Here is a 14,766-nt window from a genome sequence, read left to right on the forward strand (position 1 = left end):
TATTACTTTGTAATTGATCTGCAGTATAACTTTTATTGAGAACCATAAGCAGCAATATGGCACCTTGGTTAGATCTAGTATTAACGTATTCAGCATCTTCAAAACTGTAAGAACATGTTATAGATTGCTCTATTGTTTCAAGTGTAAAAAACATCTCTGACATCAAAAGATAAATATTCAAGCTTGAAACATAACAGTTCAATAAATCAACAACAATAATTCAACAAGAAACAAATGGAAATATATTATTATTATATTGCATATATTACCAAATAGCCTATATGAAACTAGTCGTCTTCACAGGTGACGAGAAGAGGAGTTTCAAGTTTAGGATCAGGGTAGTGTTTCACAAACACAGTGCTCTAAGTCTTGATGCACTTGCTGTAGTAGTTGAATATACTCCGGTCTATCCACCTGCGGAACTTTGACACCGCTGTGAAGACTCCGGGGAACTGGGCGTCGGCGCAACCCTTCCCCCAGGACACCACGCCGTAGACCCGCCCCTCACACACTAGTGGACCCCCTGAGTCGCCCTGCAACAATAGGAGTCACTGTGTCAGGGACATGCAGTCCCAAAAGAGTGTACAGTGAATTGGGCCTGAAGTAAGTGGAGTAAGTTGATCGCCTGACCTAATCTAGAAAAAAAGCCCCAGGCAATAAATACATTAAGGGCAAATAAATAGCCTACTTTTCTCCTGTGCTCATGAAATACCCAAGCCCTTATTTAGAGTAACATCAATGTATGGGCACTTCTCTAGATATCTATCCTATCAGTAATCTAGCAGTAGCTACCGAGTCTGTGTCTCTCACCTTGCAGGCATCTTTCCCTCCGGCGTTGTAGCCGGCGCAGAGCATGTTGGCGGTGATGTTGCCGTTAAACGACTCGCTGCTGTTGCATTTGGCCGTGGAGACGATGGGCAGCTTGACCGTGTGGAGGGTGGAGGGGATCCGACCCCCGCTGGCGCTGGTGACGCCCCAGCCCGACACCCGGCACACCCTGCCCTCCCTCACGGCGGCGTCCTGTCGGGGCAGCAGGGCCACGGACACGTAGCTGGTCATGTACACCGGCGCCCTCAGCTGGAGGGTCAAAGGGCACCGTATGAGATGGACTGAAACGAAAGTTAACCCAACGAGAAGACAACGGAAAGCGGGTAATCCATGCGGTATTTCAACGGTATTACAACAGCGCATCCTTGATTCTTGCTCTCTGATGCGATACCTTGATGAGCATGATGTCGGCGTTGTTTGTGTTGCTGTCGTACTGGGGGTGGGGTATGAGGAGGTGTGGTATGAAGAACTGCTCTGTTCCCTCGTACATGCTCAGGGAGTAGTCTCCCGCCACGATCATCATGTCATCTATCCTGAGGGAGAAAAAGCAATCTTCTGTTAACGATCACAGGAATGAAGAGTCACATCACACAGTGTTGCTAAGTGGATATGAAAATGGTTCCGTTGTCCTCGATATCAGTAAGGTCAACTTCAAAAAAGCGGAACAAATCACAGTGATACCTACTCTACCTGCCCTAGAGTCCATGGGCAAACTGCAGCGCATCGTTTGGTCAGCAGAGAGGGTCATCGGATGCAACCTGCCCACTATCCGGTACCTGTACGACTCCAGGACCAGGAAGCGAGCAGGGAAGATCATCAGTGACCCCTCTCACCCTGGTCACCACATCGAACTAAAACTCGTCTGGCACAAGATCAAGATCATCTATCAAGGCCAAATCCTCACGGTAGCTGAACACTTCCTCCCCTAAGGCAGTGGGGCTCTGATTCGAACAAACAGCGAAATAATAAACATAGTATCTGATCCAAACAAACAAAAACAATGCAGTCTGCCCTAGATTCCTTTTATCATAAGCCTGCTATGTGTTTCACAAGCTCCTCTAAAAGCCACAGACCTGGATTTCTAGAATGTGAATGTGTGTCTGTGTACCACAAATCAGCCTTCGGGGACTTTGATTCCAGAGTCAGATTCAAGTGCCACAGATTCCATCAGTACAAAGGTCCTGTTTGTGCATGTGATGATGGTGTCACTTTCATGCACTGGCTCTTAATAGGTTTTTACATTGACAATTTGATATGCCTCCACAGTCTCCTGAACTGGCAAATGTGCCCTTACATACACTCTACCTATGAGAGATGGGAAGCTGAGGTCACCCAGTGAATGAGTCTTTTATGTCGATCCCTATTTTCCCCCCTACATTCCTTTATAGGATTTTTGAGGCCAACTTGGCCTTCCATCAAAACCCCATAAGAAGTACATCATACAGCAAGCCCCATCTCTAAATGGAGGTACAGTATGACTTGGTTTATCAGGCTGGCAGATCAGCTTTCAGCTTGTGACTTACAGTATACTGTGGATTCTACAGAAAAAAGGGGAAATGGGTAACACTTTAATAGGAATGTATAAACCATTTGTAGACAATTAACTATTAACAAATGGTTTGAGAACCGTTGATCACTGAATCACTATAAAGTGATCATAGGATTTGGTTGGGTTTGATGTCAAACCCATATGATGGTTCTGTGTAGCTATACTTAGGCTACTAGTTATTTATTGATCATGTATCATTGTTCACAAACATTAATAGTCATTCGGTTATCTACAAAATGGTTTAGAAATGGCTTATAAACGATAGTTATCGTGGAATGTTAGCTGTAAAGGATAAACAGGAGAAGTTGAGTCTTACCCTATGTTACAATGTGCCGCTGTTAGCACCCAATATTTGTTTACCAAGGAGCCTCCACAAAAGTGCCGTCCTCTGGTCGTCTGTATTGAGACAACATATTTAATGGAATGGGGGGCGGGGACATAACCACCCACTATACGTCCTTGCACTTGCAACAGCTCCTGGCCTGTGGCAATGAGAGAGAGAGAGGGCGAGAGAGAGAGAGAGAAGGGGGGAAAGACAGAAGGAGATGGAGAGGAGCATAAGGAATAGTACAGTATTGCGTGGAGCGCACACAATCACACAGTAAACAATTACTGCAACGGCACACAACCCATAAAGAAAGCACTACAAGGATTTTATGACACAGATGCTCTATGTTTTATAGATCAGTAAAAGCCCATTTCTGGGGTACACAGAGCCATGGGCTGTATCAATCACAGGTGACCGTTGTTATCATCCACTCTGGGAGAGTTATCACGGGTGTGAGATGAGACTTCGTTTATTGTAACCTTCTATATTTCCCTTGTGTTGGTTGTGCCATCCTCCAGGAAGAGTTTCAAAATCACAGCTGAGCATCTCAGCAGCTTTAAGCACTTTCTGATGGCTTTGGGACAGCAGTTGTGTGTAAGTCATCAATGTACTGTGCGTACTGTACTACAACGACTTGAGCTGTCTGCGGGAGAGACTTTGAGGACTTGATGGATTACCTTCTCAGATACGATATCTAATTGGTCCCACATTACAATTAGTCGATTTGTCTGAGCGCCAGAAAACGTAATCCTATACAGTATTCCCTGCCATAGACTGCACCTCTCCCTGGTATGTGAAACCCATACGGGAGGAGTTGAAAGCATTATGCAACAGCGCATGGGATCTCCCTGGACCTCAGGAGGGTAAAATCACAAACCTTTCATGAGATGTAGCACCAATCAGTACACACAGAGCCCCACACAGAGCATTCTCTCCAGAATCACACACAAGTTCAAAAAAGGTTCAAAAACACTTTGCTCCTATATGCTCTTTCCAAACATTACCCCTCACTGTTTTGGTCTTTTCTATCACATAGGCTTTTCAAAGTCAAAAAAGTCAATATCACTTATATTTGTCACATACTGTACTACATCATACAGGTACAACAAGTAGCAAAATGTTCTTCCGTTGGTTCCTAGATTGTGCACACACTAAGCAATATAGAGAAGTAAAAGGGTAAAAGAAATGTGTTATATAGCTAAATCCTGTTCCTCTGAACACTCAACAGTTTTACTCCATATTTACCACTCCCTTTTATTAAACTTTGACAGTCCTTTTTACCATCAGTAACATATGTGTTATTATATACTTAAGGGTAGAATTAATCACGGAGCATCAATTAGTACCAGTGATGAATAGTGACATTATGTTTGACGTACAAGCCTAAAAAAAAGAGATTTTCCCAAGGGAATACTGTTATAGTAGTTCCAGAGCATTAGCTACAGTACATGAGCATTTAAGTGTGTATTACGGAAACGTCCCTTGTAGTAAGTTAACTTCCACAACGCCTGGAGAAGAAGAGCTACTGTAGGCTGTAGGTTTCTAAAAACGTTCTGATCAAAGTATTTGAATATCTTTTCAGGATCACCTAAAATAATGAAAGTGTCTTTGAAGAATGAAACTCTAATCTGTACAAACATTTAAAAAAATAAACGTCAGTATGTCACATGACATCCAGTGTTACATACAATATATCAAGCAAACCTCAAAATAGAGAAAGAAACCTTTACTTACAGCTAACGGCTAGGAGCTCCAGCAGTATGCAGAGGAAGACAGAGGACATGTCCATGGCGAGACAAAGGGGAGGCCGGCCGACACCGAGAGACTTCACTTGTGCCACAGAACTCTAATCTTATAAGGGACAGGATCTCAGCAGTACTCTCAGGTTTCTAAGTTCCGATTTCCGTTTCCATGGCCACCTGGCTGTTCGGGAACAATGTATTATTGAAGTACACCCCCTCCTCTCACCTCTCCGGTGACCTTCTGATTCTCTACTGTATCTGTGCATTGTGTCATTGTGCATTGTGACAGTGTCATGTGATACAATACTGTAATAAATAGAATATTTAATATACAGGACAGCACATTGAAATTTATTGAAATGAACATCAATCTTCATACTGCTGGATATTTGACCAGTCCATAGCAACACAGAGCTCTACCGGTGTTTGAACGATCAGGCCTCATACTGGATGAAAAAGATAGAAATAGGTCCAGCATTCTATCATTACTGTCTTTTTTCATTGATTCTGACCTAGGGGGATGATGAGGGTTTGAGTGATGACCAGCGTAGCCTACATCTCTGGCCTAGTACATCTATCCCAGCCAGGGCATCGTTAAAAATGGAGCAGAGCTCTGGCTGGTCTCATCAGCGCCACCCTCCCCCAGTGGACTTCCTGACCTCGGCTGGCTAATGGCACACTCGATGCCTGACACGGCTGCCTCCTCCTCCTCCTCCTCCTTCTCGGCAGCTCATCCGTCCCCTGGGTGCTGACCACTACCTTTTATCTACATGACCCGATCCTCTGTTCCATTACTGCCACTCCACTACGCCACGCCACGCGGTTCTTAGCCTGGGCTCCTTTGTGACAATCGATATATCAGGGCCTCGGTCTTTGATCTACAGTAAAACTCCAGGTGATTTACAATCTAGAGAAAAGTATTGTACCAGTAGAAATAAGTGAAACCTCTACTAAACTATCCAAATATCAGACATCACTGATATTTGGATTTCAGTCTTTAGCGCTTTCACATCACTGATATTTAGAGTTCAGTCTCCTGATATTTGGATTTCCGTCTCCTATGTAAGGCGCAAAAGACTGAAATCCAAATATCAGGGATGTCAGAGTGAGCTCTGAGACTGCCCAATAAAGACAAAGACAGACCACATTCTCCAGCAATGGCGGACTGGCCATCGGGACGTTCGGGACGAATCCCGATGGGCCGGTCCTCAAGTGGGCCGATGTGGGTCGTCGTGGGCCACAGCCCCCCCACCTCCCCCCGCTCAAGTGGGCCAAGTGGGCCGACTGGGCTATGTTGCCTGACCTGAATTATTATTAAAAGTCCACCCCTGTTCTCCAGACATACCATCATCTTTACACCGTTATGTAAGGGTGAGCTCATGAGAACCCAGTTGAGAGAGGATATGCAGGCTATATTACAAGAATACGTTTCATCCAACTACAACGTGGTATGAAGAGAAAAAGGGAGATCAACAGTATATTGACCTTCAATCATATCACATAACTTCTGTCACATATGACGTGGCACAACTTAGAGCACTCCCAAACATCAAATAAGGTAAAAGAGATTCATTTTAAGGTAAAGGAGATTCATTTGAAAATATTACATATAGAAACACCAATTTTTTATGCTGTTATACAAATCATGTTATAGCTGCTATTTATCACCCTTTTTATCCTGCATGGAAATGTTTTTATTCATAAATGCAAACTATTTACTACTTTATTTAGAATTAACATGGTATGAGCTTTGGCCTGAAACCTCAGAAAACTGTCTCCAACATGGTTGGAACACTGTTAGTATTGAGTAGTACACCGTATAGGATCTATGGATGACAATATCAACAAAGTGTAACATCAGCATTACTATTTATCTGACCTATTTTTCTGACAACCCAGTAATGTGACACTTTGTAATTTTCCTAGACAGTGCGGGACTTTCCCCTTTATCTTAAGACAGGAACCTGACCATCAGTCAACAAGAACATAATCAATCAGTCTCACCTACCAACCAGAGAGGGACTAACAGTCATAAAAAGCCTGTTAGCATTCTGGACTGTCATTCCACAACCTGGGTCCAGTCCCCCTTCCCCTCACCCTAACCCAGCCGTATCCTTTTCCTACCCCGACCCCTGCCTCTACCTGGACCCAGGCACACTCACACACACACAGACATACACCAGTCCTGGGCTCAGATCCCCTTCCCCTCACCCTAACCCGGGTTCATATCCTTTTCCTAGCCCCACCCTACCCCAACCCCTGCCTCTTATCTGGACCCAGGCACACTCACGCACACACAGAAATACACCAGCGTTTGCCATGTCTCTCCTATGATGTTTTTAGCCCTTTTTGCTGTGAAAATGTAATTTAATGTAATTTATTGCTCTATAAATGTTCTTAGCCGTTAGACAAACATACTCCAGGAGCTTGCTCGATCGTCTTGTTGAGAGGGGTCAGGGAAGAATTTTTACAGCTCACCTTTCTGGCCCCTGGGTGATACTGGTTTTTTGCTTCCCTCTGGAATATGTAGGTGTGGGACCTATGCCCACTTCCCTTGTTCTCTGTAAAGCGCATTGTGTTGCCTCTGTGTATGAAATGCGCTATACAAATGAAGCTTTGATTGATTGATTGATTGACAATCATTCTGTAATTCGGAATACACATAATTCAGAATTAGAAAAAAAAACTATATATATTTGCTTGTGATTACCACTGACTCCAATAATTTAGGAACTGACTGAGTCTGGGTTTGTAAAGACTGATTCATTAGGCTGAGCTTTCTGTCATCAGAATTTCATCAGAGCATAAACAAAAATACAAAGGCATAGGCAACATACAAGTACTTGCTCAACCCATGTGTCCAAATGACACACACATATATATAGAATCACAAGACAAAAGGGTAGCACAAGAAAAATGAAATGAAATCCACATGTATTTATTGGCCATACAGCTTGTGATACAGATGTGTGCAGAGGACAGGGACACCGTGGAACACACAGAACACACACACATGCAGGAGTGGTCAACTGACAAATTCATTGTCTGCCTTTATCCCATCCATGCCGGCAGGCTTTACAGTGCCCGAGAACCAATTCAAGTACCGATGTCCAGTCCTGGTCAGGGACAAGACAGGAGAGCGATCTGTTCTGCATGTTTTTATATTGGAGTTCTTTTTGTGGAGGAAACATATGCACTGCACGGGGAGAACATGCAAACTCCACACAGAAAGGCCCGTGAGATAGCTCACCTGAGCACAGACCGCCCTGGGGAGAACGTGTCCCCAATGCCAACAGCGTCCCCTGTGGGAATCGAACCCAGCGACTGTGTAAAGCACAGTGCCACGCCTCTGACCTAACGTCTCTGTGTGATGAGGACAATTTCTGATGTTGCATTTTGAATATCTACACAGAGCAAAAACGTGAGATACTGCAAAAGAGATTGAGACTAGGAGCCTCTAGATAAATAAAAGTGCCATGCTATATGTGCCTGTAAGGGGGTGTCAGTTTGGAGAACATAAATACAGGAATCAGAAGAATAATCATGATTCATCCGGGTTTGTAAAGACAACGTCTAAATAAACAGCAACAAACGTTTTGAATTGAGTAGTGTAACTTTAGATGAGAGCTGGCTAAGAATTGATTGACAAAAAAACATAATTACTACTGTCCACCACTAGTTGTCTAAGTTAGAATTGACTTTGTCTCCCTGGGCAGATGATTTCAGAAGGTCTGGTACCAGACTAGAAGAACTTTCCCCTTTTGACAATTGCGGCATGTAACAATCAAGAGGAATGGATGTTTTGAGGGTTGATTAAATTTGCTTTTTGATAACTTAATATCTAATTCACCTCGCACAGTGCCCATTCAAGCCTATTTCAACACCACAATACACCAAATGCACTCTCATTCTTTCCATTTCTTGTAAATTGCTCTGGTGAGGTGTTCAATTTCCTGTTACATTCATTCAAAGATAAATCCCAGGGTGCAGCAAAGAAAGGCTTAGAAATAACAATTGCCTTGGTTTTATTGAGTTCTAGGTCAGCTTCTGTTTTGTTTTGGGATGGTCTGGTACACACTGAAACGGCATGCTAGAACAACAAAAGCAGAAGACAATGGTTAGCTACATTATAAAAGGACAGGAGAGCCTCAGAATACTTAGTTGGAGGTATCCATAAGGTGGTGAGGGTTGTAGGTGAGTAATTAATAATTGTTGAACATATATTGTTAAACCAAACAAAATGATTATGTTGTAGACATTTCTTTCATAATTAGTTGCATAGTTGATATAATGTTATCAAAGGTAACAAGATTGTTGCTTGTTACAGGGTTTTGCTTTTTGAAAACATGGAAAAAATGTTACAATTGTTTTAACTACCCACTTACTATGATGCATATGCAATATTTGTGGGTGAAACAAAGGACTTTGGATTTCCTCCAGTTGTCTGTGATGGAAAGTGACCTATTTTCCATGGTGCAGGTGAAGTCAACATGGCACAGTTAGTGAGGTCTACTGTGCTACTCCTTGTGGCTATCTCAATTAGAGGTATGTCCTTCGTTCAGCAAATCCTCTGCACTCCTGATAATCATACCTTCAACTCTGACACAAAAATATTGTCTAAATAATCTGTATATTTTATATACTGCTAGACAGACCACATTCCTTGTGTTATGACAAAAATGCAAGTGATTTCTAGCAATGTGTTATTAAGTATTATACTATTTATTCTTTCCAAAGATTTTATCTTGACTAAATATCTAATAATTTTGAATTAACACATCACCCAAATTCTCAGTATAATATTAGCAAGGCATGTGAACTCACCCCAAATTAGGCCTACGTCTGATTTTCAAGGTAGCCTACAACACAATTAACGTGGGTGCATCTACACAGGTAAAACTACAGTGCTAGAGAATCCATATTGCTGGTATATGTCTGTCTATATGTGGAGAAATTGCACTGTTACAGCAGCCACATTCAAGGGACATGAAAGAAACACCATTGGTACTAAAATAGGCCTACATGCTAGGATTTTGGAGAATGCTAGAAACTTATCCGCGGACCATGTCACATTTTAGTTGATCACTGTCAGCTGGTCACATTTTTATCAACACTATTTATCTACACTCAATTGATCATTAACATTTGATGTAGGACAAGTTTATCTGCTGTAGGACCAAGTTTGCTCAATCATGAGACTACTTATGTGAAGATGCTGAGATTGATTCCGATTGTGACTGGGTCAACAGAGACATTTACGGACAGGATCATAGGAGGCCAGGAGGTAGCGCCTTACTCCATCAAGTACCAGGCATCCCTCCAGTGGGGCGACAGATGGGGCAACAGACGGCACTACTGTGGAGCAACGCTCATCGCCCCCCAATGGGTGGTGTGTGCTGCCCACTGCTGGAGACCGTGAGTACTGACTAGATCATTGCCGCAGGAAGAGAACAACAAAACACATAATCCAACACCTTTTCCTAACCACTACACTCACCCAACTGCCACCCATAAGCCAAAGAGTGTGTTTCAAACTGAAGGTTTTGTGGGTATCAAATACATTTATATTTGTTAGATTCATTTTGTAGTTTCTCTCTGTGTAATATGTCCCATCCTGACCTTTGATGCGAAGGCCCTCTCTGCTAACCGTGGTTCTGAGTGAACACAGCCTGACTGTAGAGGAGGGCTTCGAGCAGGTGTTCAACGTGTCCAAGATCTACAGGCATAACTACAGCTTCCATACGTTCAACAATGACATAATGCTCATCAGGGTAAAGCTTCAACCTTCCATCACCGTCACATGTGTGTAGTTGAAGTCAAAGATGCTATGATAGGCAGAATGAAGCAAAGTAGTCTCTAAGGCAGTAGTTAGTGGATTACCTCATTAATGCCAATGTCAATGCCATTTTATTTATGTAGCACCGTTCATACAAATCAATGCAGCACGTAGTGCTTTCCATAAAAAGAGATGGATAAAAACATAAGTCATAAACACACTGAGAATAGATTTAAAAGAAACAATCACAAAGTTTAAGTGTAAAATAGAATAAAAACTATAAAAACAGAGAATACAAATTAAGAACTCTAAGAGATTAAAACAGGTAAAGCTACATGGTAAAAGCGATGTTAAAAAGGTATGTTTTAAGATCTTGCTTAAATGTTACCACTGTCTCAGCATTCATTAGGCACTCAAATGCTGATGTGATTGGTGATCGGTTCGACCAATCTCATGTGTTCCTTTGACCCCATTTACACCTGGCATTAAAATGTGTCTCGTATCCAGATTGTATCTAGATATGATTTAACCTGATTACATTTACACCTGGCATTAATATGTGTCTCTAGTGAGATCCGATTGAGATCAGATTGCTCTGTCTAGCTCAAACAAATTAATGCCACATCGGTTTAACATTGCTATGTGGATTGAAAACACATTTGTGTTTACACTTGTGTTCAATGTGGTCACAATGCATCCCTGACCACCTCCGGAGGTGGATCGGCTGATCAGATCACAATCCATCTTCAAAACGTTTTGGGTGCGTTTACACCTGTACTTTCATGTAGTTTAGCACTATCAGATAGCAATCCGATTACCCAAAACGCATTTTAATGCCAGGTGTAAATGGGGTCGTTGTCGTGTCTTCGTTCCAGCTCAGTGAGCCAGCTCAGCTGAACGCCTACGTGCAGCCAGCCGAGCTACCCGATGAAAACACCCCACAACTCAATTCGCGCACCACCTGCACGGTCAGCGGCTGGGGGGTCACCCGTCTGTTCAGCTACTACCTCTCCCCCGTGCTGCGCGCCGTGGACGTCAAATTCATCCCATACTGCCAGCGCTACTACTACTGGAGAGTCAACAACAACATGATGTGTGCTGGCTCCCGGTTCGGCGGCAAGGACTCCTGCCAGGTAAAGACGGCTGTGAATACAGCAGGGTGTGGTCAAGAGCATAAGGAGAATGAGGGGTCAAGTGGTCAGATGAGGTCAGCAGAAAACAGAGCACAAGATGTTCTTCCCCATAGCGTGACACCCATATCTCTGAATCTCCCTGGACGAGCTATAACATTACATTAACCTTTCAACCCCATACGAAAGTGACAAAAGACCCAGAAAACCGTTCAGAATTCTTGTGAAAGACAATAAAGATACAGTTTCAGTAATCTTTGTCAGACTTTCTGTACCTCAACACTAGGAGAAGGGTGTGTTCACAGGTCTCACAAAAGGGACCGTCAGCCTTTGTTAACCTGGTATCTATTATATTGATGTTCAACAGGGTGACTCAGGCGGTCCTCTTATCTGCAACGACAAGTTTGAGGGTATCGTCTCGTGGGGCATTGGCTGTGCCAACCCATACTTCCCTGGGGTCTACACCAAAGTGAGGAACTACGTCCCTTGGATCAAGATGATCATCAGCTACGAAGACAGCCTCTGATGAGTCCACGTCCTGGGAGTATGCTGTAGCTTGCAGAGGAGGGAGTAGTTCTGCTTTGAGGGGTTAAGTTATCCACATCAGTTCACTACAGACCACCTATCCAGCACGTTTGCCGGACATGTCCCAGTCTGGAGCGGTCAGCTAGTTTTCACACTCAAGTTCACATTTAAGGCAGACTGTAGCGGACTGATGTACTGTAGAGGCTTTTTGTGAGAGGCGCTTAGGTGTACGCTTTTACAGATATCACATGTTGGAATATCACATGTTGGAATATCACATGATTGGACAATAGGATGTGAGAGTGTATACACAAATAAATCAAATCCATTATCTTTATCAGATGTACATTCAATAAATATATTACAATAAAGATTTGTTTCCCTTATTCTGCTGCAGTATGGTAATAAGTAAAGATACTTTAAGGTTAAACTATACCATCTCCTTAAAATGATTACACATACTAGTAGGCTTCCCTAAAGAGCCACACTCACTACTACCCAGACCACATGTGACACTGACAGATTTGAGGAGAAAGAACCAAACACCACTTTATTTGTATCCTGAAAAATCTGTGTGTTACTGTATGTCTACAGTATCAACCCCCACTTCTCTCTCTCTCTCTCTCTCTCTTTCTCTCTCTCTAATACACACATGCACCACATTCTCTCTCTCTCTCTCTCTTCCTCTCCTCACACGCAGACACAGTCACACAGACAAACATGGCAGAGCTGAAGATGGATGACAGCACCACTGAGGCACAGAGACCAAAAACGACTTCAGCAATGTGGACAGCAGGATCAAACCCCTCATTGGTGAATCTCAGAAGGCAAAAGCATTTGCTTACTGTCCTTACTGTAAGTCCAGAGTGGGAGCACATGATGAAACCGTTTTCACAGATTTAGCTATGTGTGTTTTAGTTCACACTTTTAATCAAGTTGCTGGTGTAATAATGTGGTAATTACGTATGTACATTATTTAAAAAATATCATAAATTGAAGCCTACAGTACAGACAAAGAACCGTATAAGTGCTATTTACATTTACAGTTGTATTACTGTTTTGTAGTTTATTTATTTTTACATTTAAAGACGTTAATGCATAACACTACGTTGTATATGTACAAGTGATGTATATCATTCACACAAAATATTATTAATATGGTCTGTACATCTGTTACTGATCAAGCGCTCCCCAAAAAATCAAAACACACGTGGTTATTCTTCTAGGCCTCAATTGGCAATAGCCTTGAAAACAAATGTAGTGAGCCTATCAGCCCTTAGATACCACCTGTCTCTTTATCATTCCGTCCTCCTCCAGGGGCTCTGGGGATGTGTTGGTCTGCTGCCTCTCACCAGTGACAGCCTGGCAGCACGGAGCAGGGGCGTCAGGCTTCACTCACGAGAGAAAGGGCTCTAGGGTTTACAGATCACCTCGTTAACGGCACATCTCTTTCTGGTCCACCTCAGCTCTGACGGGGTCTCAGTCCACTTTCCGTTCACACTATTGTTCATTTTCTATAGCCTACCCTTCACTTGGCGTGATATTTTGATGTGAGTATCCAAGACTACACATTAACTGCTGGATAGAAAGGCTTAGGAGAATCACATCAACCTAATTCAAAATCATTTCCATGAATACTTATGATAACAAATTAATAACAATAAAATGTTGAGATGATTTATCCAATGTAATAGTGGCAATTATGCAATGCTGTTTTCTTGGGACAAATGCAGGGCTCACTCTCTGTCCCATGATCAAAGGACAGAATAGCCTGCTGTCCGGTTCCTTGTAAAAGGGGAGTTGGCATTTTTCTCTTACGTCAGATGAATCTCCACTTTTTCTCATTAGTAAAGTAGGCTACTTTTGATGTAGTTTGATGTAGATCTGGTTTTGGTGTCCTTCTTCCAGTCCCTAGTGTGGGTTGGGACAGGATGACCTATAAGGATCTGACCTATAGTCCCATACTGGGTTTTGAACCCCAGTCTCCCGGGTGGGAGTCCAATGCTCTCACCACTACTCTATTTATGCAGTGGAGATCAGTGAGTGAGATCAGTGAGAGATGCAGGCCAACATTGTCCAGAGGGAGGGAGTGATAACCGGACAAACGCTATACTAGGTCCGCTATACTAGGTCCGCTGACTTCCAGCCACGCACAAAACATGCAGAAGAACAGATTGCTAATGCTATCTGTCCCTGATGAAGACGAACAGGACTGCACGCTGCCTACTGACTGCTCCCGCCTGCCCTTGGGGGAAGAATGAAGGGATGGGTTAAGAGCAGGAGAAGCATTTCATCGACAACCCTGATGCATGTGTGTTCCTTGTGTCGCCCATTACTACACGTGTGTTTGAGTCAAGTGTACTGTAGCCTATGACAAATAAATAATTATTCTTCTTCAATGATTTGTCCAGAACTATCAAAACAACAGATGGATGTAATAGGCCTATCAGCCTTTAGCCAGGCTTGACTTGGCCCGGTTTGAAAAGTAGCCTACATAAAAAAAATGGTAAATAGGCCAGCTATATCGTTTCATCTTCAATACCATAGTAGGCCTACGTAAAAAAGACTATTTGATTCTGCGGACTGTTAATAAAATAAAATAAAAAGTGTAGGGCTGACAAGATAGGGTGGACGAGTAAATATTCTCATTAGTCATCAGTAATTGCCAATATATGTTTGCTACTGGGGGGTGCCCTGGTTTAACAGTGAAATAATTACCATGGCCATAGGACGGCCACATCATGCTTCAGTGTAGCCCTGGATGAAATATATAAATAATTTGAAAAAACTGAAATCGCATTTAATCTACCAACAGATCAAAATTGAAAATATTATTCATGTAGGACTCGATGGAATGTATGCACTCACATCATGTTTATTACAGTAAT

The 14,766-nt window shown here is 42.7% G+C and overlaps 2 protein-coding genes across 2 annotated transcripts; one reads left to right on the forward strand and one right to left on the reverse strand.

Moving 5' to 3' along the window:
* Positions 1-362: 362 nt before the first annotated feature.
* Positions 363-4,494, reverse strand: LOC311315471 (trypsin; the record flags this gene model as incomplete). Its single annotated transcript, XM_084446141.1, has 5 exons — positions 363-533; positions 811-1,077; positions 1,220-1,361; positions 2,694-2,859; positions 4,440-4,494. The coding sequence occupies 5 exons, from the start codon at positions 4,492-4,494 to the stop codon at positions 363-365; spliced, it is 801 nt and encodes a 266-aa protein (XP_084302267.1).
* Positions 4,495-9,659: 5,165 nt separating this feature from the next.
* Positions 9,660-11,879, forward strand: LOC311315472 (trypsin I-P1; the record flags this gene model as incomplete). Its single annotated transcript, XM_084446142.1, has 4 exons — positions 9,660-9,862; positions 10,080-10,218; positions 11,099-11,356; positions 11,721-11,879. The coding sequence occupies 4 exons, from the start codon at positions 9,660-9,662 to the stop codon at positions 11,877-11,879; spliced, it is 759 nt and encodes a 252-aa protein (XP_084302268.1).
* Between the last annotated feature and the right edge of the window lie 2,887 nt (positions 11,880-14,766).

This window comes from Borostomias antarcticus, assembly GCF_949987555.1.
Source record: "Borostomias antarcticus genome assembly, chromosome: 11".
Lineage (NCBI taxonomy): Eukaryota > Metazoa > Chordata > Actinopteri > Stomiiformes > Stomiidae > Borostomias > Borostomias antarcticus.